The following is a 27231-nucleotide window of genomic DNA, read 5'->3' as shown; positions in this document are numbered from 1 at the left end:
AGTCGTTTCAGACCTGCATGAAAAAAGCTGCTTTTATGTTTTTTTTTTCTTTTCTTTTTATGTTACTAGATGTTGCATGTCAGTTTTATTCTGCGCATGCCAAGATTAGATTAAATATTACTTTATCCTACCTTTTTTGTGTTTCCTCACAGCCTGGATACAAGGAAAAAGCTTGATTAAGGTCCAAATAGGAACATTGTGACATCACAATGAAGCCAGATTGCAAAATCTTGCGAACAAAGACATGAAAAGCTGCGTGAAAGATCGCGCTAAAATGCAACACGGGTATCCAAAGTGTTAACAACATTTATAAGTCAGAAAAGATTAAATTCATCAATGGTCCCTTTAAAGTACCAGGAGAGTGGAACAACAAGTTGACTTTATATGCGTGTGGTAATGTAATTGAGTTTCATTGTATCCATCCATCCATCCATTTTCTACCGCTTATTCCCTTTCAGGGTCGCGGGGGGCGCTGGCGCCTATCTCAGCTACAATTGGGCGGAAGGCAGGGTACACCCTGGACAAGTCGCTACCTCATCGCAGGGCCAACACAGATGGACAGACAACATTCACACTCACATTCACACACTAGGGCCAATTTAGTGTTTCCAATCAACCTATCCCCAGGTGCATGTCTTTGGAAGTGGGAGGAAGCCGGAGTATCCATTAAACCATATCCAAATGTATTTACAATCTGCAAAGTATGTGAAAATACTATCTAAACATCACAAAATGCCACTTATTCACTCGGCCATTTTGAATATTCCACTCCCAACATGTTTGGCAATTTCTGTAGATTCTAGGATGGCGTGGCGTGGTTGGTAGAGTGACCGTGCCAGCAACGTGAGGGTTCCTGGTTCAATCCCCACCTACTACCAACGTCTTCCCTTCCGTTGTGTCCTTGAGCAAGACCACGCCCCTCTCCACAGCGCTATACAAGTGTAACCGGTGTTGGTCTACGTCACTGTAATAACGCTTCTGCACTCTGACCATCTGATCAGATCAGTCATACTGGAAATACACACAAAAACTGAAAAGAGATGTGCTGTCAATCATTCACAATTCTTTTGTAAAACAAGAGCACATTTGCTTGGATTTTTTTTTTTTGTAATACATTGAAAGTCGTAAATAAATAGCTAACAATTGTGTCAACAGATGGAGGGTCCTCTGTAACGCTCATTGTACGCTCAAAAAACATCTAGAAACCGCCAGCAATGCTTCATATATATGTCGTGACCTGAAAATTATCCAAATATGAGTAATATTTTAAGCGTTAATGCTGATGACCTATTTTAACGGTGCATTGATAGCAGTGAGCTAATGCTATCTTACGCTGTTGTTCTAGATTATAATTCATGCATCTCTCACCAGGTAGTAGACAAATGTGGCCATGGACAGAGAGGTTGGTCGACTTTTACGTCCCATAAAGGTAAGGTAGTTGCGGCAACGTTTTTTTACGATTGTGTCGTCATCTAAACGGAATTATGTGAGCGTCCTGTCGGTCGGGATCCCAGCGACATCTAAAATTGTACAGTAAGTACTTGGTTTATTATGGTTAGTTTGTATATTTAGCACCTAGCAATGCTGATGATGGATGCTATAGTGTTTAAGTAAAACTGCGTCCGTTTAGCGCTCGGCTTCTAAAACATATCACTCATCCTATTTGTATTTTAGCTTAAAGAATATAAGGTTCTGGATTATAATTTTCCCAAAGTAATCGTTGTTGGCTCTCACAGAGTCAGGTTGTTTAGCATTGTTGTTGATGGCAATGGAATTACTGGTTCCTAACACTACGTCACAGATCTTGTGACAGGCTTCCTCATTAACTCCCAAAATTGCTCGGGACTCTCTGAGAGATTGATACTATTTTTTTTAGAATAGAATAGAATATTTTGATCACATCTATTTATTCGCAAACTTTGGAAGTCTTCAGGTGTCATAAATCCGATATATATGATAATAGCTTCAATATAGAAGCAACTTCTTTTTACACTTTACTGGTACTTTAGGAAAAACGGCTACTAAATCATTTTGATGGTACACTACTTTTGTGGTCTATATATAGTACTGTTGGACCAGCCCAGATACCTCTCATGCACTGCAGTGTTAGTACTAAGAAAAGAAAAGCTGCTGAATGGGCAGCCAGTGATGAGGATTTACTGGTAAGAAAGTAGGTGGCTGGGTTCTGAATGCGGTTGAGGATGTTTTGAGGGTCCAGTGAAGAGAAAAGAGTGCATGGATCTGTTAAGCTTTTTATGATATGAATGGGGTATTTTTTTTTACATTTCGCATTTATGAACTCATTGTTGGTCATGGCTGGATGCTGGAAGAGCCTCTATAATAGCAAACGCCACAAAGCGTGAGCACGAGAGAGATTATGTGTGTATATCATTGCGCAATGTGTCGAGGAATAATATCAAAGATATTTGGGGTTCTTTTATGCAGCTTTGGTGCTCTACGATACTTCCACAGTGAGGAAGCTTTTTCTTTCACAATCATTTACATATTGTTTATCAGCTCTTTAAGGTTCTGCAGTGATTCGAAATGTTGCCTAATGCAACACGCCAACCACTTTTCGGTCCTTTCAGCACTAGATAATGGAAACTTCGATCCCTATCAAGAGGTTGCTGCCCTGTGATGCCTCTGTTGCCAGGCTCTCTCATTGGCTTTCTCCCCCCCGCTGAGCAGATGTTTACAAAGAGACATCACCAGCTCACATTAAAGGGTTCAAGTTGTCCCCTCGGGCTGTTGCTATGGAAATAACCCCGCTATGGTCGCTCATTCATGTTTGATTAATTGTTTTTTTCTTTTCTTTCTGAGCTTTTTCCTCTACAAAGACCTCATCACGGGGACATTATAGCTTGCAAACTGACAACAGAACAAGGTTATTCCATTTGATCTTTCTGATATTCCCTCATACAAACATCCACATTGAGGATCCGGAGAGAAAATTCTAATTTCCATGTCCGTGTCTCAGCTGTGAAGAACATTTTTATTTCCTGTCTCATACCTAGCTAGATGGAGCATCATCTTTTTGCCTTTTCCCCAGGTTTATACATTGCACGGTGCAGTGCTGAGCTACAGCAACCCACTGGGGCCAATTAGGATGCCAAGAGAGCCAGGAAGTGCACAGCAGATGCTTTTTGCCGCTATTTATTAAAATCCAATCTGGATAGGCCCCTTCAACGGCTCGTTAAACTACCGTTAATCTAATTAGCGTCTCACTTGCCTCTGTTTTGACCACATTACCAAATACAAGGGTCTATACTTTGCAATTTAGTCTAATTAAGTCGGCCCAGTGCTGAGAGGAGATCCTCAGAGCTGTCAGTCTTTTTCTCTTAAATCATGCAGCTTGACTCCCGCTTTGATTCTTGCTTGAAATTTGAATGAAAGTATCTGCAAAAGATAATATTAGTGGATGGTTCCATATTGCAGCATATCACAAAAGCTGGCCGGAACACACAATCTCTGCTAGATCAGGTCTATATGATGCTTACTGTTAAGTCCTTTAATGTACTTGTATTTTATTTTAACCAAAACCATGGATCTTGACTTCCGGTTGATGATTGTTTGGGCTCGGCTGTATTTTTATTTGATGACTGCTGCTCTCTGAATGATTGCCTGCCTGTGCAGCTCAGAGATCTGTGAGGTGGCTTTGACATGCAGTCCTGCTCATTGCTTACAGATGGCTGCTCTGACATGGAGCTGTAATAGCTTCCAGATGAAAAGTGCATGGTGTATTTTCAAGACATATCGAAAAAAAAAAAAAACACACACCAAACGTCACCTACTTGCACATGGGGGTGATTTAAAGATTTTATACAATCTGAAGCACTGTGAGGAGACGTTTAGTCTGATGATCACATGTTGTATAATGTTTGAACAGGCAAACTAGTATTTTGTATTCCATTTATGGTCAGAAGGTTTAAGCATCAAACAGCTCTGTTTACACTCTCTTTTTGTCCTCCACATTATGCAAGACCAATCTTGATAGTGCTGTATATTGCTTGCAGATGTCCATAAAAACAAAATGAATATCTACATAACCACTAAACGTATGTATGTTTGACAAGCTAGCTAGATTGTTCCCCTCAGTTTAAAATGCAGTAATTCATAAACAAAATAAAATTCAATAGTTCCTCATCAATGGCTGTATCCACACGAAGCATGGCTGCTGCATCGTAGATAATCAGCATGCAACTTTTAAAGAACCCTCTTTTTTCTCATACATGTTATGGCATTTTCATTTGCATTATTCTCAGTGTTGTTGCTGCTTTAACCGTAGCCGTTTATCTATTTATAAACCCACTAAGGCTTAGAGTGTGTAACAGCTGCCCTATGCTCTACACTGCTCCATCACTCAGAGTGTTTAGGAGATGCTCCATACCACACTACAATTGCATTTGCAAGATGTCTTTACATATGTATATTGCAAAAATGCATTTATATATATATATATAAATATATATATATATATATATATATATATATCCATCCCATCCATCCATCTTCTACCGCTTATTCCCTTTCGGGGTCGCGGGGGGCGCTGGCGCCTATCTCAGCTACAATCGGGCGGAAGGCGGGGTATACCCTGGACAAGTCGCCACCTCATCGCAGGGCCAACACAGATAGACAGACAACATTCACACTCACATTCACACACTAGGGCCAATTTAGTGTTGCCAATCAACCTATCCCCAGGTGCATGTCTTTGGAAGTGGGAGGAAGCCGGAGTACCCGGAGGGAACTCACGCATTCACGGGGAGAACATGCAAACTCCACACAGAAAGATCCCGAGCCTGGATTTGAACCCAGGACTGCAGGACCTTCGTATTGTGAGGCAGACGCACTAACCCTTCTGCCACCGTGAAGCCCTATATATATATATATATATATATATATATATATATATATATATATATATTATATACACATATATATATACACATATATATTTTTATTTATGTGTGTGTACAGTAAATATATGTACACATATATACCTATGTGTTTATATATATGTACAGTATATATATATATGTATGTATCCATCCATTTTCTACCGCGTATTCCCTTTTGGGGTTGCGGGGGGCGCTGGCGCCTATCTCAGTTACAGTCGGGCGGAAGGCGGGGTACACCCTGGACAAGTCGCCACCTCATCGCAGGGCCAACACAGATAGACAGACAACATTCACACTCACATTCACACACTAGGGCCAATTTAGTGTTGCCAATCAACCTATCCCCAGGTGCATGTCTTTGGAAGTGGGAGGAAGCCGGAGTACCCGGAGGGAACTCACGCATTCACGGGGAGAACATGCAAACTCCACACAGAAAGATCCCGAGCCTGGATTTGAACCCAGGACTGCAGGACCTTCGTATTGTGAGGCAGACGCACTAACCCTTCTGCCACCGTGAAGCCCTATATATATATATATATATATATATATATATATATATATATATATATTATATACACATATATATATACACATATATATTTTTATTTATGTGTGTGTACAGTAAATATATGTACACATATATACCTATGTGTTTATATATATGTACAGTATATATATATATGTATGTATATTTGTATATATGTACGTATGTATATATACATATATTTATTTATATATATACACACACACACACACACACACACACATGGATATTTATTATTATATATACACACACATACATATATATATGTATGTGTGTGTGTGTGTGTGTGTGTGTGTGTGTGTGTGTGTGTATCTACAAAAGATGATGCAGAACTATATCTTTTTTCATCTTCATTTCATGTTTCAAAAAAAACATTGTTGTCAAACGGTCCGAGTACCCATAGCTAAGAGGTAGTACATTAAGTTGACACACTTAAATAAAAATGGGTTGGTATGAGAATCTGACGGTATGATAAGTTAGGTAAAAATAACACGGTATGTTATTGTAATTTCAGCTCTTAAGTATGTTATTTTGAAATATTTTCATTGAAAAGAATACACAAATAAGTTTTCTGCGAAACAGTAATTTTACCTATTAATGTAACAGAACATGATGAAGTGATGAATATGTATTTAAGATAGACAAAGTGGAGTTTTTTAATGCATTCCACACAAATATTTTTTGCGTTAAAAATACATAGATAAATGCAGTCACGAAGTGGATCAAAAAATTTGCGACATAAATAATTGATTTAAGAACAACAAGATTTTAAAAACAAAAATACAAGTAGGCAGGAGCTTATTGGGAAACTGCACTTGTTTATGAATTGTGTCTATTATTCACATACCTTATGTGCGAAAATAACACATAGGTTTTTCTTTTTTTATGCATTCTCACTTATAAATATACACCACTGTAACAAAAGTCAGCTTACAATGGAGTTAATGGGGATTCGATCTATTCTGCCTATAAAATGCTCTAAAAACATTGAAAAACCTCCATCTCAGTTGTATATACATGCTGTAAGTTCTGTATATATGAAGTGTAGTAACAGTCAAAATCATACAAACTCCGTTTCCATATGAGTTGGGAAATGGTGTTAGATGTAAATATAAACGGAATACAATGATTTGCAAATCATTTTCAACCCATATTCAATTGAATATGCTACAAAGACAACATATTTGATGTTCAAACTGATAAACATTTTTTTTTTTTTGCAAATAATTATTAACTTTAGAATTTGATGCCAGCAACACGTGACAAAGAAGTTGAGAAAGTTGGCAATAAATACTGATAAAGTTGAGGAATGCTCATCAAACACTTATTTGGAACATCCCACAGATGTGCTGGCTAATTGGGAACAGGAGGGTGCCATGATTGGGTATAAAAGCACCTTCCATGAAATGCTAAATAATTCACAAACAAGGATGGGGCGAGGGTCACCACTTTGTAAGCAAATTGTCGAAAAGTTTTAGAACAACATTTCTCAACGAGCTATTGCAAGGAATTTAGGGATTTTACCATCTATTGTTCGTAAAATCATCAAAAAGGAGAAATCTGGAGACATCACTGCACGTAAGCGATGATAATACGGACTTTTGTTCCCTCAGGCGGTACTGCATCAAAAACCGACATCAGTGTGTAAAGGATATCACCATATGGGCTCAGGAACACTTCATAAAACCACAGTCAGTAACTACAGTTGGTCGCTACATCTGTAAGTGCAAGTTAAAACTCTACTATGCAAAGCCAAACCCATTTATCAACAATATCCCGAAACGCCCGCAGCTTGGTTGGGCCTGAGCTCATCTAAGATAGACTGACGCAAAGTGGAAAGGTGTTCTGTGGTCTGACGAGTCCACATTTCAAATTATATTTGGAAACAGAGGACGTGGTGTTCTCCAGAACAAAGACGAAAATAACCATTCAGATTGTTATAGGCGCAAAGTTCAAAAGCCCGGACTGTTGAACGACTGAAGCTCTACATAAAACAAGAATGGGAAAGAATTCCACTTTCAACAATTAATTTCTTCAGTTTCCAAACGTTTATTTAGTGTTGTTGAAAGAAAAGGTGATGTAACACAGTGGTGAACATGCCCTTTTCCAACAACTTTGGCACGTGTTGCAGCCATGAAATGCTAAGTTAATTAATTTTTGCAAAAAAAATTAAGTTTATGAGTTTGAACATCAAATATTTTGTCTTTGTAGTCCATTCAATTGAATATGGGTTGAAAAGGATTTGCAAATCATTGTATTCCGTTTATATTTACACCTAACACAATTTCACAAATTTGTCAACGACAGTTTTGAATTTGTTGAATTGTGATGAGTTTTGATTGATGTACTGCCTCAATTGTAACTTTATTTTAACACAACAGCATCCCTGTGTCTTTTTTCTTTGATCGTGTCATGTTAGCCAATTGGCTAGGTATCTTCCGCGGTAACACACTAGTATTTGACTCAGTAATGCCAGACGTGGGCAGCACAGTGGACCAGGGGTTAGTGCATCTGTCTCACAATACGAAGTTTCCTGAGTAGACTTGGGTTCAATCCAGAGCTCGGGATCTTTCTGTGTGGAGTTTGCATGTTCTCCCCGTGACTTTGTGGGTTCCCTCCGGGTACTCCGGCTTCCTCCCACCTCCAAAGACATGCACCCGGGGATAGGTTGATTGGCAACACTAAATTGGCCCTAGTGTGTGAATGTGAGTATGAATGTTGTCTGTCTATCTGTGTTGGCCCTGCGATGAGGTGGCGACTTGTCCGCCCGAATGCAGCTGAGATAGGCACCAGCGACCCCCCGCGACCCCAAAAAGGGACAAGCGGTAGGAAATGGATGGATGGATGGATGCCAGACGTAAAGGGTAGTTCATCTAAAGACAGCTTTAACTTTACCTCGAATATAACATGTTGATCATGTTCGGTGTGTTGCCTTTGTCTTGCTACCATTTTCACAAGCATTTTTAGCACATTGGGCGACCTCCTTCCTCCACTGTGGTCGTCAGTATTTTTTACGGCCGGTAAAGCATTGCCACACAGCCAATTTGGTAATTTTAAATGAATATAATATAATAGATGTTTCTTGCCAGGTGCACAGGCACTGCGCCGTACAGGTGCTTTGGAATGTGTGTGTGTTTCTCCTCGAGTCAGCTTCTGCAAAAAAGTTAATGATAAGAGAAAAACTAAAAGGGATAAAAATAAATAAGTTATATCAACAGCTAAATACATTTAGATACATTTTACTGAAGTTCAACACATTAATAAAACAAAAAATAACAATAATGATGGGAACACTGTACATTAGGGGTGTAATGGTACATGTATACTGTATGTATTGAACCGTTTCAGTACGGGGGTTTCGGTCCGGTTCGGAGGTGTATCGAACAAGTTTGTAAGCTAAAGTCTTAACAAGCTGCTCTGCTTTCTGCCTCTGTCTGAGCACCCAGCATTGTCCCGCCCACACAACCATCTGATTGGTTACATAAAAAGCCAATCAGCAGTGCGTATTCAGGGCGATGTAACAGCCAATCAGCAGTGCGTATTCAGAACGCATGTTGTCAATGCTTCAGCGCCGAGCAGATATGTGTTTAGCAGCAGACATCGTACTCTCCCCAAATTATAAAAAAAACACTTCCCAGTCACAACTACTACTAGCATCACTATGAGCCCGTTGACCTTCTAGAAACTTAAACTGCAGCTCAGCTCGCTCGCAGTTCTGGCTTGAGGTGAAGGCTAATTAGCTTTTAGCGTAACGTTAGTTAATTTTGCTGTGTGTGTGTGTGTGTGTGTGTGGGTGTGCCTGTGTGTGTGCGTGTGTTAGGGGCAGCAAAGCCCTGTCTGTCTGTTATTTCACATGAACTAACATGGAGTCCATGATGTTCAGGGATGAATAGTCTCTCCTATTGCTATTGTACTATTTTTTCAGCTATAATTACATTAATCATTAGTAATTTAGCAGCCTAGTTTTGAATGGCAGGGTCCCTGCTCTCACATGTTGACAAAAATAGAACATTTACATAATAAAAGTCGACTACAGGCTTCCCAAATGCTGTAATAAATGATGAGTTGACTTGAAACTGTTTAATGTTGCACTTTTTATATGTAGAAGAAAAGTTTTGTCATTTTATTTAATCAAAGCAACAACTTGAGGCAGTTTAATGTGGATTAACGTGGGCAAAATTATTATAGTGTTCCCAATGTTTAAAGGATAAAGCCATTGTTTACAAATTTAGTAAAGAAATAACCAAAAAATTTATATTTTGTTGTTTTCCTACTGTACCTAAAATGAACCGAACCGTGACCTCTAAACCGAGGTACATACCGAACCGAAACTTTTATGTACCGTTACACCCTTACTGTACAATGAAAGAAAAAGTTGAGGTGATTTCCCTCCTTCATTTGTCATACTGACTGCAGAGCTGCAGCCATGCACGACCTAAAGGATTTTTAATGTTCACTTTTGTTTATATCGTACGGACAGGACTAGGATTTGACGCATATTAAGGTAAAAAAAATGGTGGTCGAGAACATGGGTTTCAAAGTCATGGCCGCATTGAGGAAAATCTATTCCTAAGTGGGCCAGAATGGTATCTTCATTCGGTGCCACAAGAACAAAATGCCAAGGCAACAATTTCCACATCAACACTTTATGAAAAAAATAGTGAACAACATATGAAGATAACGTCCGCAGTAACCTACCACATAGCTATTTGTTTTCCTATTATGCAGCTTATTTTTATTTGACAGTTATTGAAATATCTTGTGTGACATCATGCACAAAAGTGCACTTTATTGGTTTTAAACTATTGTAGTGACATTCTGTACAAAAAGTGCACTTCAATTTAGTGTTGTTTTGATATATTATCTTAGTGACATCATGCACAAAAGTGCACTAATAGCTTGTTTTAAAATGTCTCTGACAATCTTGCACTTTCTGTTTTGAAATGACATGAATATGTTTGCCAATACTTAATAACTGTTTAATAAATACAGTTTTGGTCAATTGACTTAGTTGTTAGTTCCCTCTCTGCATGTAAGTTTAAAATGAGCATATATTAATGCAGTATGAACAAGAATGTTTTAATGTAGACACATAGAATCATCATACTGCTGTGATTATATACATCAAGTGTTTATTCAAGGCTAAGGCAAAATATCGAGATATACATCATTTATGGTGACATGGCCTAAAAATATCGAGATATTAAAAAAAGGCCATATCAACCCAGCCCTAGTATAAAGTATTAAAAAGTAACTGAAAAAAGATGCACTGTACATACAAACAGTCATTTTTTAATACCTTGTTCCTTAAAACCAGCCAATGCTTACACTTGATACACAATAGCCCACCTCACACAATAACCACCTGAACAACAGTTTAGCTGCTGCCTTTTAGGATCCTTGCTAGCTCATTGCCATCATAAACATTTCAAATGGCGTTAACGCTGTGGCACATTGCTCGCGGTCTCCACTTCCCAGAGTCCGACTGGCAGCTGTTGACATCTGCAAAGCAATGAAATGACTCAAGGGAATCTTTGCAAATGACGACAATTAAATTTGATCTGTTCCTGTCAGTGTGTCCCCAGAGTCGTGCCATCACCGCCGACTCAGTGCAAATTCAGTCCTTGTAAACAGGATAGTGTGAGAGGATCTGGTGATTCTGTAATGAGCGTTAATTTGAATTGTAGAACTTATGAATCGTCACTCTTTGTCATCGCCGACCGTCTTTATGACTCTCGTCTCTGCAGCCCAGCCTTGCAAGTGGTTTACATGTCGTGAACACCTCTCTATGCCTTCCTCTGTGGGAATTTTTGTGGCCACTGTGTTGCGCTCGGATTTCAGAGCACCGAATAAAAGCAGAAGTAACTGCGCCTTTGCACTGGGCTGTATTGTAAACACGGGATTCTTTATGGCGGCTATAATTTGGTTCGGAGTATGTGCTCTTCATTTCAAGAATGTGTCATGTTTGTTTTTGTAAGAGGGGTAAAATAACATTCGGGCAGTTGAGTGAAAAATAAAAGATGTCTAAGTATGATCTCATAAAAGTTACCGAGTTCCAGTTTAGTTTTAAACCACACATTATGGTAATGGATAGTTTTTGCCTGCGTTCTCGCATAAAGCATGGATTATACGTCGCCTTGGCGGTGCATTCACTACAACTGTTGGCCAATGCTGTGTGCATCTTCATTGTTCAGTGGCACCTTACAATCTTTGTAAACCACTCACTGCTGTGTTTAGCCTCTGCGTCATGCTCGTCTGCAATGACCATCATGTCATGAGAGATTTTATATGTTTGTTTTTATGAAGTCAACATAGCGAGCAGCCGTCTCCGACGCGGCTGCTCGCTGTACGCAATGATGATGATGGTGATGGTGATGCATATTGAGCATTCACACTCTGACCGGGCAGCTGCATTTACCTGCTTTTATTGTCTAATTTCCCCGTCTTTTTAAACTGTCAGCCCGCATGTCTGAGCTCGTCCCATTTCATCGCCCTCTCCCTTCTTCTTCTTCTTCTCTGCACATCTCCTTCTCTCGGCTGTTTTCATAGCGACGCAGTTATCAGGCTGTCAATTCTAATCTTGTCTTGCCGATGCAGTGCTCTCCATTCAGAATTACAGCGACCCCCACCCTCCTCCATATCATCCACCTCCCCCCGTTTTCCGTCTCTCGCTTTCTCCCTCAGACAACAACAGAAACGCTGATGGGATGAGCAAGCTAAGGCTGACACCGTAGTTTAGTCTTTTGATGGTAAACTAGAAAGCTGAGTGCAAAAATATATTTAGACTTATGAAGCACGCTGTTTATATCTCCCAATAAGTGCACAATATTTGTATTTCTAACCACCGTGTAAATCTGTTCTGTCAACCCGCAGCTTGCTCTCGATAGTTTGTTGGATGAAAACCAGAATGCTTGAGAGTTATTATGGAGCTGTTAATGTAAATAATAGCCTGCTCTGATGCTGAGTGACATTTACCTAGATTGAATGTGTGTGAATTGTCTCTCAAGGTGCGGTTGAAATAGAAAGGGCAATGAGCAAAAGCGGACGTGCACATGGTCCCTGCACAGCTTGTCCTCCATCACCACTGACATCATCATCAGAATTACAGTTGTAAAATTAATTATTAGACAGCGTGGCCTCTACCCCCCTTTCACTGAAGATTTACATCCCTGGTACAAAATCTATGACTGTGGGCTCAGAGTGACATCACTTCAATAGTGACTCCTACTGGCCGCTTGTAGGAAGATATATACTGTATGTATTTTATATATAAAAATATATATAAAAAAAAATATATATATATATATATATATATATATATATATATATATATATGTTGCAGTGTCTACATAATACCTCAATGCATGGTTTAGTTACACACAATCATCATCATAGATACATGTTGCAATACTAGTATTGCAACATCTTGAATGCATTAAACATATTCTCACCTGTGATATGTGTTTTCGCAAATAAACACATCAGCTATATTGCACTACACTGTAAAAAAAAAGAAAAAGAAAAAAGACCAGGGTTTCAAATCATTTAACAGTGTTTTGTCAAAATGAACTGAGACATTACCACAAATGACTGTGAAGATTGCAATACCACCAGCATTTAACTGTTATTTCACAGAAAAATACTGTAACCATAGTCCCTTGTAATATCACCACAAATTACTGATTTGTTTCTCAAAGAGTTCCAGAGACTATGTGACTATGCCTGTCCAGTAAGTGGTGGTTTGCTGGTAAACTTTAGAGCGAGAAGAAAAAGAACACTGTAAAATAAAAATAAAAAAGGTATTTTTTGCCACAGTAAATATTACTTTGGTTGTATACATCATTTGTGGAAATAAAATCATAGTTATTGTGTTTACTTGTAAATTATGTATTACACTGTATCGACATTAAAGTACCAATGATAGTCACACACACTCTCGGTGTGGTGAAATTACTCTCTGCATTTGACCCATCCCATTGTTCCACCCCCTGGTAGGTGAAGGGAGCAGTGGGCAGCAGCGGTGGCCACGCTCAGGAATCCTTTTAGTGATTTAACCCCCAATTCCAACCCTTGATGCTGAGTGGCAAGCAGTGAGGTAAAGTCAATCTGCAAGATGTTTTTCTATATACTGAACATTTTAATTAAGAGTGGGCATAAAAATATAATATCGATACCAAGGTGGGTGTTGGTATCATATCAATACTGGCATGCTGGGATCAATACTATATGTGTATATGTCAGGCAAATTACTTAATTTGAAAGTTATTTTAACTGTTTTTGTTTACATGGTTGCTATTTTTAATATTTTGTAATTGTGACTTCATTCTTAAACAAATGTGTGTAGTAAAATGTAATAATGATTTTTCTATATAATTATACTATCACATTGTTTTAGATCAGCGGTGTCAAACGTACGGCCCGAAGCCTGAATCAGGCCCTTGAACAGGTTTTATCTGGCCCGCGGGACTAATTTGCTAAGTATAAAAGATAACCTAAAATTTTTGAATGAAAGAAACCGCTGTTCGAAATGTGTCCACTGGATGTCGCAATAGCAATTATTTGTATCTTTCTAAATGATGCTACATATGTACCAAATAAACTGCGTGAGGTTAGTACATCAGTCGAGGAATATGATCAAACTACATAAATAACATCCTGTAGTTTGATTTTGGTATAATATTTTCATCTTGATGGATTGAAAATTAACACCAATGAGTTGACTGATGAACATTATCACATAATTTACTCAGAAAATATAAATAACACCAAACAAAATATATATACTATTAACCGCAACAGGTAATTGTAAAAAAAATAAAAAAGAAAGAAACAACATTATGATTTGTACAATTTCAGAATGTATCTATTTCTAAACAAAGAAAACAATCTTAAGTTGTCTTTATTTTTAAGTTATTGTGCCGTGATTTTACCTGTCAGACCAACTTTGGAGTAGGTTTTTCTCCATGTGGCCCCCAATCTAAAATGAGTTTGACACCCCTGTTTTAGATAGTTGTATTTAAATATAAAAAAATGTTGAAACGTACTACACATGAAATTGTTTTGACATTGCCAACCCTATCCACATTTGTTATCTTTACAATTCCATTCAGAACAATGATTTTGTAGTACAATAGGATTTTTTTCCATTTTGTTTAAGTAGGACTAAGATGTTCTCAGGTGTACGTTTCCGAATAGAGTTTTGTGCTGTAGTGTTCAATATGTGTTCAGGCTGGAAATAATGTGTGTGTAAAACCAAGTGGTTTGATTGCCTTTTTCTGTTATTTCATTATTGTCTTTGTGAAGAGGTGCTGGCACTTTGGGTGCTTTACTTTTTCTTTCATTTTCAGTGCATTTTCATCACCAGTCGTACAAAACTAAGAAAGGAAATTGAAAGCATGTGTCCATTGTTCCGTGGTGTAGTTAATTGCATGTTGTTGCATTCTGTTGTCATCATGCACTCCAAAGTACAAATACTTGTGTTTCCCTGGAAATGCTGTAGCAGTATTTTTCCCTCTCATTTTGTTGTGTTCAATTTGGCTCACCTTCATTTTACTCTCTTTTCACTTCAAAGGCTTGGACGGAACAGATGCCATATCTAATGCCTGTCTTCTGCCTCATTGCCTGAAAGAGAGGGCTGATTATGTTTTAATGAAACGAGGAATACTTTTGCACAGGAAATGAATATTACCTGTAAGCTGTGAAAAAGACAAGTGATGCCTTCACTTCACCCTGCATGCGAACATCTTTTCATTAAATTTTTTAAGCACATTTTGAAGTTGTTGTTTTTTTTCCTGCCTCACTTTCGCAATTGTGCTCCTGGACTTGGAATTTTGATTAGTTAATTTTATGCTGTGTAAAATTGAGCTTGTTTGAATGCGAGTGCGCTGCTGAAACAACGAGACCTTCAAAGGCAGTCATTTCCTGTTTTCACTTTGACGGTTGAGGGGGACAACATGGCTGCTTTTGCTGTACCTGCTGCAAGGTTGCATAAAACTGGGCGTGAACTGTGGGAATTAGGCTTGCTTCAACTAAGCCCATATCCGAGTCAGGTTTGTAAAAGTGGCAACGAAGAGCCATTGGCAGCTCTATACAGACTGCCTGTTCCAAAACTGTTCCACACACAATTAAAAGAAGACATTTGCTTCTTTGTTGTTTTTAGCACAAGTTAATTGTTTGGCTTTTGCTCCAATTGCTTTGACATTCAACAGCGGTTTGAAACGACACCCACAGGACTTGAGTGGAAAAGCAGTTTTCCACTCAGTTAGCTTTTAATTTTTGTGGCGGGCAAAGAAACTGATACAGTCAAAAGTAGGAATGTGTTGAACAATCGTAAACCAATAAGAATAATAATAATATTAATAACAACAGCCTTCATTACAGCATGTAAACTGCATTTCCTAATATGACCCACCCGATTCATCGTGTAAATGAAAACTTCTCCCTATCGGCGTATTACAGATACGGCAACAGCAGAAGTCAGACTGGTTTGCAGGTGTGTAATGTGTTGTGAGTTTATGCACAGCGTTGGTTTTGTTGTTTGAACAAGGTGATGTTCATGCACGGTTCATTCTGTGCACCAGTAAAAAAAACATGGTAACACTTTAGTATGGGGAACATATTCACCATTATTAGTTGCTTATTAACATGCAAATTAGAATCATATTGGCTCTTAACTAGTCATTATTAAGTACTTATTAATGCCTTATATGGCATGGCCTTATTATAACCCTAACCCGAACCCTAACCAAATAACTTTATATTAAGTCTTTGTTACTTAGAATATGTTCCCCATCCCAAAGTGTTACCAAAAACATATAACTTTGTCTTGAATTTGAAAAAAAAAGAAGGGTTCGGTGAATGCGCATATAAAACTGGTGGGGTACGGTACCTTCAACAAGGTTAAGAAACCACTCCTTTAGCATGTCAGTATGTGAAATTCAATTATGGAAAGGATTTACCAAATAAATCAAACAAAGCTGTTGTTTGAGACTGTTCAAACTACAAGTGTTCAAAAAGTACACAGAACAAGAATTACGATGAACATCTTGAGGGACAAGTAGTAGAAAAAATGGATGGATGGATGGATTGATCTTGAACTCGTTTTTTTATTTTTTTTGAGACAAAGATTATTTATGTATTTATTATTTGTTTACTTACTATGGTATATAATTTTTTTTATTTTCTGTTCACTGTTATGTTACAGAGAACAAGGATATAGGATAAAATTGCTATGGTATAAAAAGGGGTAGGATTAAATAAGATCAGCTTCTTCCTACTCCTTTTCGGACGAGCTGTAATGAAACAACTTGAAATATGTGATGAATTACATTGTATTGTATGCATGTTCAAAATAAATTGAACCGAACTGAACTAATATTTTATGTAACCTTATAACTGAAGGCTAGACATGTTACACACCCAGACCACACCAGGAGCAGCTAACCGCTAAACCTGGTTTGAAACCACATAAAAAATAAGTGCCTAATAAAGTTTAAGAAGAAAGTAAGCAGTTATAAACAGGAAATTAACAAGTATATTGATAAGAGGATAATATAACCGTTGTTGTGTTAGTATTGTCACAGTCAGTGCGTGACACGATTTGGACGGCGGAATCGATCCAAAAATTGGTGGACCCCCACTTAAACAAGTTCAAAAACTTATTCGGGTGTTCCCATTTAGTGGTCAGTTGTACGGAATATGTACTGAACTGTGCAATCTATTGATAAAAGTTTCAAACGATCAATCAATCAATGGTGATGTCGATACCAAAGGTAAATGATCAATGCTGGAGTGATTAGGTGGATGTTTTATTTTCCTAAAATATTATTTTGTTGGGGCTTCACGGTGGCAGAGGGGTTAGTGCGTCTGCCGCACAATACGAAGGTCCTGCAGTCCTGGGTTCAAATCCAGGCTCGGGATCTTTCTGTGTGGAGTTTGCATGTTCTCCCCGTGAATGCGTGGGTTCCCTCCGGGTACTCCGGCTTCCTCCCACTTCCAAAGACATGCACCTGGGGATAGGTTGATTGGCAACACTAAATTGGCCCTAGTGTGTGAATGTGAGTGTGAATGTTGTCTGTCTATCTGTGTTGGCCCTGCGATGAGGTGGCGACTTGTCCAGGGTGTACCCCGCCTTCCGCCCGATTGTAGCTGAGATAGGCGCCAGCGCCCCCCGCGACCCCGAAAGGGAATAAGCGGTAGAAAATGGATGGATGGATGGATTATTTTGTTGTTTTTGTTAATGTTTAAACACTCAGATAATAATTCCCTGAAAACAGGAGAACTAACAGGACAAAAATTTAAGGATTTCAGAGTTTTCTCCAGATTGCCAAGATTCCTGTGGTGGTGGGGGCGTGGTTAGGGTCATGTGGGGGCGGGGTCATTGTGACGCCATCCCATCGTACAATTTGCATAATCAGCTATGATGCATATATTTTCTTTAAAAGGGTTAGTATGCATTAATTTAAAAAACAAATGTGTTATTAATTAGTATTAACATGTATTTTTTATTGTATATAATTTTGCTCTATTTTTCAATTGTTTATTGTACAATGCACTTAGTTTGTTGAGAGTTTTTCAAGTTACTGCAGACTTTTAGTTAATATTGTATTATTACAAACGAATCAAACCTTTTTTTCTGGTGTTACTGAAGACTGTACTCATGTTTTGAGACTGCACTTCTGGAGCTCCATGTCCACGACGAACATCGAGCTGCTGCTCGCTTGTGCTGTCCTAAATCACTCACTGACGTCACTCTTGCCTCGCGTCTCTACAAGCCTTTTCTCCTTAAAAGCCGACACTGTCCTCTTAAAATTTGCACATTGCACATTTTGTAGATCGCTGTCTGCAGGAATATCGCAGATATATTGAAGTTACGTCCACATCACAGACATGCTGCCTCCGCTACACACACACACACACATGTATATATATATATATATATATACACACATATATTCATATACAGTGTATATATATGTGTATATATATATATGTATATATATATATATATATACACATATATACATATACAGTATATATATGTATATATACATACACATATATATATATATTAGGGGTGTGGGAAAAAATCGATTCAAATACGAATTGCGATTCTCACGTTGTGCGATTCAGTATGGATTCTCTTTTTTTATTTATTTATTTATTTATTTTTTTTATCAATCCAACAAACCAATACGCAGCAATAAAATAACAATGCAATCCAATTCCAAAACAAACCCTGACCGAGCAGCACTCAGAACTGCAATAAATAGACCAATTGAGGAGACACAAACACGACACAGAACAAACCAAAAGTAGTGAAACAAATATGAATATTATCAACAACAGTATCAATATTAGTTATAATTTCAGCATAGCAGTGATTAAAAATCCCTCATTGACATTATCATTAGACATTTATAAAAATTTGCGTCGCATCTCATAAGCTTGACAACACACTGTGTCCAATGTTTTCACAAATATAAAATAAGTCATATTTTTGGTTCGTTTAATAGTGAAAACAAATTTACATTATTGCAATCAGTTGATAAAGCATTGTCCTTTACAATTATAAAAGGTTTTTAAAAAAATCTACTTCTCTGCTAGCATGTCAGCAGACTGGGGTAGATCCTGTTGAAATCCTATGTATTGAATGATTACAGAATCGTTATGAATCGGAAAAATATCGTTTTTGAATCGAGATTCGTGTTGAATCAAAAAAAAAAAATCGATATTTAATCGAATCGCGACCCCAAGAATCGATATTGAATCGAATCGTGGGACACCCAAAGATTCGCAGCACTAATATATATATATATATATATATATATATATATATATATATATATATATATATATATATATACACACACACACACATATATATGCATATATATACACACACATATGTATAAACATATATATATATATCCATCCATCCATCCATTTTCTACCGCTTATTCCCTTTCGGGGTCGCGGGGGGCGCTGGCGCCTATCTCAGCTTCAATCGGGCGGAAGGCAGGGTACACCCTGGACAAGTCGCCACCTCATCGCAGGGCCAACACAGATAGACAGACAACATTCACACTCACATTCACACACTAGGGCCAATTTAGTGTTGCCAATCAACCTATCCCCAGGTGCATGTCTTTGGAAGTGGGAGGAAGCCGGAGTACCCGGAGGGAACCCACACATTCACGGGGAGAACATGCAAACTCCACACAGAAAGATCCCGAGCCTGGATTTGAACCCAGGACTGCAGGAACTTCGTATTGTGAGGCAGACGCACTAACCCCTCTGCCACATACATACTGTATATATATATATTTTTTCCCTCGCGCACTAATTGACTGAAAGAACGTGCACTTAGACCGCGGGTGATACGGCACGGGGGAAAGTGCGGCGCGCGGGCCGCTCCGCGCCGGAAGCGCAAGCCCGAAGATCCGGCGGGTTTTTGTGTCCCGCACGGAGATGGATGTGTGTGCACAGAGGAAATACGCGTTGGATTTGGGCCAAATATTAGCATAAGATTGGCAATAAAAGTTAAAAATGAGCGCCAGACTTTGTGTGACTTTTTCTAGAGGCTACAATACATTATATTATGTTGAAGAGGTTAATTTAGCCTACTGATGTGTATATATAAATGGTTGATTTATCTAGGCTAGTAAGGTAAAGTTTTTTACCTGACAAGTTTCGGCTCCCTTGCTTCTGCAGCCTTCATCAGAGGTGTCACGTGATGTTAGCGTGATGTCGTCTGTGACCTGTTGTATGGATTTTTCCATCCCACCTGTGGTGGTTTTGATTGATTGGTTGAAACCTTTATCAGTAGATTGCACAGTACAGTGCATATTCCGTACAATTCACCACTAAAGTGTAACACCCGAATAAGTTTTTCAACTTGTTTAAGTCGGGATCCGCGTAAATCAATTCATGGTAATGTAGGTGTCCCCTGGCGTGCACCGGGGGTACAGAAGCAAGGTAACCGAAACTTGTCAGGTACAAAACTTTACCTTACTAGCCTATATAAATCAACCATTTATATAAATACATTATATTACTTAAGTTTGTTTCCAAGTAAAAACACAAAACCTTATTTTTAACTTGTGGCGGTGCACCACTATCAATTACATTAAGGGAAACCCTGGCTTACAATAAAGATTATTAGTAATATAAAGTAATTTTTGCTTTTATTTATTTGTTGTGTACTGTGACTTTGTTTTGTTCAAACAACTTTATTAATCCCTCAAGGGGCAACTCATTTTAAGCAGCAGGTTGTCGTGGTCCGTATAGCCTACACAAGGCCCACAATAAATAATCGATAAATACATCAACAGTACAACACATGTCAGACAACAACATGGAGCTTAAAATTTCTAGTAATATAAAAGCTAGTGATAGCCTTTTGTATAGGTAGAGATCATCTGCATCCACATTGCATTAAGAATTTAAACAAATAAGTAAGAAAAATAATTTTGTTTAAGAGTGAGTGCAGAGGGGACAAATGGTTTGCAGAAACAATTCGCTTTACACATAGGAAGGGCATAACGACGCCTTCAAGGCAACAGAGAGAATTCACCCGCAATGACATGGCTCAGGGAAGTTAAAATGCTCGATGCTTTTCGGAGGATTTGCTGGTTGCATAAGGAGTTTAGATATTTTGTGGATATTGTTACACTGTCAATAGCCCTCAAAATACAGTAAATTCATTGAAAACACTACAGTACAGTTGATACTTGTAAATTGTATCGGCCGATCTCACTCATAGATGATTGGTATTGGAATCGGCATCATAAACCCGTATGGGAACATCCAAGGAGAAAGGCGCGTATCTTAAAATATCCCAAAGATAATGTTTGATACTAGCACAAGTATCGGTTTGCTGCTTTGTTTTAACACGGAAAACCTCGATTGGTTGAAATGAGACTGTGTCTTGTTGACATTTAATATACGAAATAAACAACCTCAAAGAGCTGGGCGATATATCGATATACTCGATAAATCGCGGGTTTGTCTGTGGGATATAGAAAATTACTATATCGTGATATTCGAGTATACGTTCTCACGCAGTTGCTTTTAGCTGCTGGCATCACACTACAGGCTCTTCCCACTCTTTCTTGTCTCTCCTTCTCACAGACAGCAAGCGCACCTTCTGACATACGTCATACGTAAACGCCCTCACGGAGCAGAGAGGTAGCAGACTGGGTAACGTTAGCTGTGATGCTAGCGGAGCCGTGTGAGTGGTAATACGAGAGAAAGAAGGTGCAAATCTGGTAACAAATGAAGGAATAATTAATTCCCAAGAAAAACAGCAACGAGTCCATCGTCTGGCGGTGGTTTGGCTTCAAGTGGTAATATGTCGAACAGACAACCGTAATTTGTCAAGTGTGGGGCAAAAGCATTGCTACAAAGAGTTGCATTACTGCTTGAATGTAGCATCATTTGAAAAGTCACCTGCTAGAGATTAAAGAGTGCTTACTCCACATTTCATATTCTCCATTCAGTGACACACGCCCACACCATCAAAATGCCGAGGCAAACATTTCCAGATCAACACCATATGAAAAAAATAGTCAACAACAAAAGGAGATAACGTCCGCAGTAACCTACCACATAGCGAAGGACGAACACTATTTGATTTCGTATTATGCAGCTCATTTTTATTTGACACTTATTGAAATATCTTGTGTGACATCATGCACAAAAGTGCACTTTATTTGTTTTAAACTATTGTAATGATGTTCTGTACAAAAAGTGCACTTTAATTTAGTGTTGTTTTGATATGTCATCTTAGTGACATCGTGCACAAAAGTGCACTAATAGCTTGTTTTAAAATGTCTCTGACAATCTTGCACTTTCTGTTTTGGAAATGACATGAATGTGTGTGCCATTGCTTAATAACTGTTTAATGAATACAGTTTTGGTCAATGGACTTAGTTGTGATTTCCTTCTCTGCATGAAAGTTTAAAAGTAGCATATATTAATGCAGTATGAACAAGAATGTTTTAAAGGGGAACATTATCACAATTTCAAAAGGGTTAAAAACAATAAAAATCACTTCCCAGTGGCTTGTTGTATTTTTTGAAGTTTTTTTCAAAATTTTACCGGTCTCGGAATATCCCTAAAAAAAGCTTTAAAGTGCTTTATTTTCGCTATCTTCGAAACCACTATCCATTTACCTGTGACGTCACACAGTGCTGCCAATGTAAACAAACAATGGGAATACCACAGCAAGATATAGTGACATTAGCTCGGATTCAGACTCGGATTTCAGCGATTTAAGCGATTCAACAGATTACGCATGTATTGAAACAGATGGTTGGAGTATGAAAGTATTGAAGAAGAAACTGAAGCTATTGAGCAAATAGCTATTGACGCTATTCTTAGCCATAGCATGGCCGAATAGCTGCGTTAGCATCGCCGGTAAAATGTGCGGACCAAACGATCAGGACTTTCGCATCTTTTGACACTGGAGGAACTTAAATCCTTCGATTGGTAAGTGTTTTTTTCGCATTAAATGTGGGTGGAAGGAAACGTAATATAGTTGCAAATGCATCTGCAGGTTATCCATACATCTCTGTGCCATGTCTGCTTTAGCACCGCCGGTAAATATCATGTTAGCATCGATTAGCATAGCATGTAAGCATCGATTAGCGTAGCATGTTACCATCAATTAGCTGGCAGTCAACTTCAACAAAACTCACCTTTGTGATTTCGTTGACTATCGTTGCAAATGCATTTGCGGGTTATCCATACATCTCTGTGCCATGTCTGCTTTAGCACCGCCAGTAAATAGCATGTTAGCATCGATAAGCATAGCATGTAAGCATCGATTAGCGTAGCATGTTAGCATCGACTAGCTGGCAGTCAACTTCAACAAAACTCACCTTTGTGATTTTGTTGACTATCGTTGCAAATGCATTTGCAGGTTATCCATACATCTCTGTGCCATGTCTGCTTTAGCACCGCCAGTAAATAGCATGTTAGCGTCGATTAGCATAGCATGTTAGCATTTATTAGCTGGCAGTCATGCCGCGACCAAACATGTCTGATTAGCACATAAGTCAACAACATCAACAAAACTCACCTTTGTGATTTCGTTGACTTTATCATTGCAAATGCATCTGCAGGTTATCCATACATCTCTGTTCCATGTCTGCCAGTAAAATGTGGAGACACTCTGGCCCATTCAATGGGGGTCTGGCGGCAGACACTTTCGCATCTTCGGGCCAGTGGTGCAACTTGAATCCCTCCCTGTTAGTGTTGTTACACCCTCCGACAACACACCGACGAGGCATGATGTCTCCAAGGTTCCAAAAAATAGTCGAAAAAACGGAAAATAACAGAGCTGAGACCCAATGTTCACAATGTGTTGAAAATGAAAATGGCGGCTGTATTACCTCGGCGGCGTCATATTCTGACGTCATCGCCTCCAGCGCGATAAACAGAAAGGCGTTTAATTCGCCAAAATTCACCCATTTAGAGTTCGAAAATCGGTTAAAAATATATATGGTCTTTTTTCTGCACCATCAAGGTATATATTGACGCTTGCATAGGTCTGGTGATAATGTTCCCCTTTAATGTAGACACATAGAATCACCATACTGCTGTGATTCTATGTATCAAGTGGAAATTCAAGGCTAAAGCAAAATATTGAGATATATATTGTGTATCGCAATACAGCCTAAACCTATTGAGATATTTAAAAAAGGCCATATCGCCCAACCCTACAATGTCATTTTGACTACAGACAACATTTGAGTAATTCCTCATCAATAAATTGCATCATTTGTCCTCATGCTTGTGTTGATTATCGAAATAGGCATTGTGCCATTTCATTTTATTTGACAGTTATGGAAATTAGATGCTTCTTTTTACACCCATCTTGAAATCAGGTTAACTGATGTTCCACCGCTACTAACAGCAGCATCATTTCTTCCTAACCATCCTCTCTTTCTCCCTCACGCTCCTGTGTTTGATGTGTTCTTTCTGCAGCCAAGAATGCAATTTTCATACAGAATCACAACCAGAATCAGGTGACCTGGATTTGACTCCCAGTGAAAGAAAAAATAAAAAAACCCTCATGGAAAATGAAAGTGCATTCATGTGTATTGGATGTTGCACATCACGAGGATGTGAGCAGTTTCCGTCTCCTGAAAGTGGAGTTTAGATTGCAGCATGTTATTGTTGACAAACCAGTTGGTTACAGCCTTTGAAGATATAGATTTCAGCGTTTTTTTGGTCTTCTCTCACAAAAATGGAGGTATTTCCGTGTAATGGTTTTGAAAGTGTGCAACATGTAAAATGATATTGTGTGAATCTTTCTGTTGGCTACCGGTAGTTTAAAGAACTGCTGTTGCAGCTGGGAAGTTATTTCTATCTTGGGCCAGTTTTGCTTTACAACACCCCAGAGGCTAGCAGCCTCACTGATGTCCTGTTAGTCCTAGCTCACCTCTATTCGTAAATTGATCTGTTTTCTTTTCTCAGAACAAACCATGGCTGCACTTCACAGAATGTGTCGGTTTTTGTCCTCTGCTGTTTTTTTAGAGTCTTACAAGTCTTCATCTCGATATCCCACCTGGTCAAAACTTCCTGACTATTTATACATTACACACGTCGTTTTGTCTTCCCGCATTGCATGATTTCGTGTCCTGATGTCCACTTTCCCCTTTGCAGATAAGCAACGACAAGCGGGCCACCGCAGAAATGATGAAGCCCAAACCCAAACCCCAAAAGAAGAAGAAGAAGAAGGACCCCAACGAGCCACAGAAGCCTGTGTCGGCGTACGCGCTCTTCTTCCGAGACACCCAGGCGGCCATTAAGGGTCAGAACCCCAATGCCACCTTTGGAGACGTCTCTAAGATTGTGGCTTCCATGTGGGACAGCCTCGGAGAGGAGCAGAAGCAGGTATATTGTTGTTGAAAGCGCTTTCAAATCTGCAGTAGGACCTGCCATTCAAAAATTGTAATTACCAATGAATTACCAAGTACAAACGTAACTTAATGTACAACTTTAATCGGTTTTGCGACAGAGCGCTTAATTAAAAACACTTGTATCTCGAATCTCCTATTGAAATAAATGTTTAAAAAATTTGTTGGTGCTTGCCGGCCCGCAAAAGCATGATTTTAACATGAAACCACCTTTTTAAACAGATGAACATATGTTACAATAATACATATTTTATGAAAAACAATACAATAGAATTTTCTACTAACAACTACATTAGTTTTATGAAGTATTGTGATAATAAAAGTAGAGCATTTACCTTGGAGGGTGGACTTCTACAGTATCTCCTTCCAGTTGTTTTTCCGTCAAACACACATCAGCATCTTTTCAATATTTTAATGGATAAATGTCAAGTTTTATTTCAATGAATATCATCCACTTTTTCTTCTCAGCACCGTCCGTCACGCTCACTTTCATCCTTCTTATGGTTGGAAAAACAAAGTTTGTTGATCTCTAGCTATAAAATAATCCTAGAGAGTAAATTTTGGTCAGAATATACAGGATTCCCTGTAACATTTGCTCTGTTAACTAATGGCGGGGGTGCTTGCAACTGAAACCATAACAATTAGCTGAGAGACAACTCTTATCTCAAAACACTCTTGAATTAGGGAAATCATAAGTTGAGCTATCACTGTAAATGTTTCCTGGATAAAAAAAAATTGCATTTTGTGGCTGGTTTTTATTCCAGGATTATAGTCATGCAATAGGTTGTATTTGGACACGTGACTTTTGAATTGAAATTAATAAAGTGGTGTGCCACCAAAAGTTAAAGTAGCAATGATTGTCACACACACACACTAGGTGTGGTGAAATGTGTCTTCTGCATTTGACCCATCCCCTTGTTCACCCCCTGGGAGGTGATGGGAGCAGTGAGCAGCAGCGTTTGCTGCGCCCGGGCCACCAACATGGCTAATGTGCAGCAAACAGTGTGACGTATCAGAGTACGCAAGGGGTCCAAATCTTTCAACTAAAAGCAGATACAAGCAAGACAGGCAAACTACACAACATACAGTAATCTATCCCTGTACATTATCAAAAAAGATTTGTTGAGTGATCTCAAGGATTATTCTACACAACAAACTTGGAAAAGCATGGATGTCTAAAACTTATTTGTGTCTGGCTAAGTCAAGGAAATTGGTATAAAGACTCTCGTATGAATATGAAAAGTTTTTGCTCGGGTAAGGTTGCATTTCATGATTTAACTTTGCATCTACAGCCATGTTTTAAGCATGATTTGTAGGATTACGTGTGTTTTTCCTCCGTCTTTATCAAAATATGACTATAGATCTCAGTGCTCTGTATATGCTGAAAGATGCATTTATTATTGCTGCATTTGGTAAAAGCTTAACTCCTTTGGGTTTTGCTCACATTTGCTTTATTTTATTTGGACTCACCGAGGTGGTGCTTTACGAAACACTCATAGCAAAATTGTGTTATAAGAACCCAGAAACAAGATAAAATACAAATAATTCAAGATAACTTCAAAGGGAAATAATAAACAATAAAAGTATATCAAACAAACCTTTGGCAAAGTGATCACTCTAATTTTGTGCGTTCATCGACTCTGCTCCCTTGAACTGGGCTGCCTGCTCTTTTTTTCGTCTTTGTTTAGTAAAATCTTTTGCCCTTCCTTATTACCTTGTGGACCTCTTAAGAAATTGTTATCCAATTTTACGATGTGAGTGGTTACAACAGCCTAAAACAACGCAAGCATAGGGCATTTTTCTTTGAAAAAGGCAAAATACCGCCCAGAAGGCTTTGACAGCAGACTTGGAGCCTTGCATTGTT

General features: G+C 38.6%; 1 protein-coding gene and 1 long non-coding RNA gene across 4 annotated transcripts in view; one reads left to right on the top strand and one right to left on the bottom strand.

The window, feature by feature from the left end:
* Positions 1 to 27231, bottom strand: part of LOC133554739 (uncharacterized) — a 77995-nt gene that overhangs the window by 3537 nt on the left and 47227 nt on the right. The gene's annotated exons all lie outside the window — the stretch shown is intronic.
* The window catches only part of LOC133554737 (thymocyte selection-associated high mobility group box protein TOX-like), a 249231-nt gene that overhangs the window by 187765 nt on the left and 34235 nt on the right, over positions 1 to 27231 (top strand). For all 3 annotated transcript variants that reach the window (XM_061903830.1, XM_061903831.1, XM_061903829.1), the window contains one exon: positions 25114 to 25344. In XM_061903830.1, coding sequence (XP_061759814.1) covers positions 25114 to 25344 — 231 coding nt within the window. The remainder of the gene's footprint in view (positions 1 to 25113; positions 25345 to 27231) is intronic.

This window comes from Nerophis ophidion, linkage group LG06 (assembly GCF_033978795.1).
Source record: "Nerophis ophidion isolate RoL-2023_Sa linkage group LG06, RoL_Noph_v1.0, whole genome shotgun sequence".
Lineage (NCBI taxonomy): Eukaryota > Metazoa > Chordata > Actinopteri > Syngnathiformes > Syngnathidae > Nerophis > Nerophis ophidion.
Note: the sequence above shows the minus strand (reverse complement) of the source record. Positions and strands in the feature narration are given on the sequence as shown.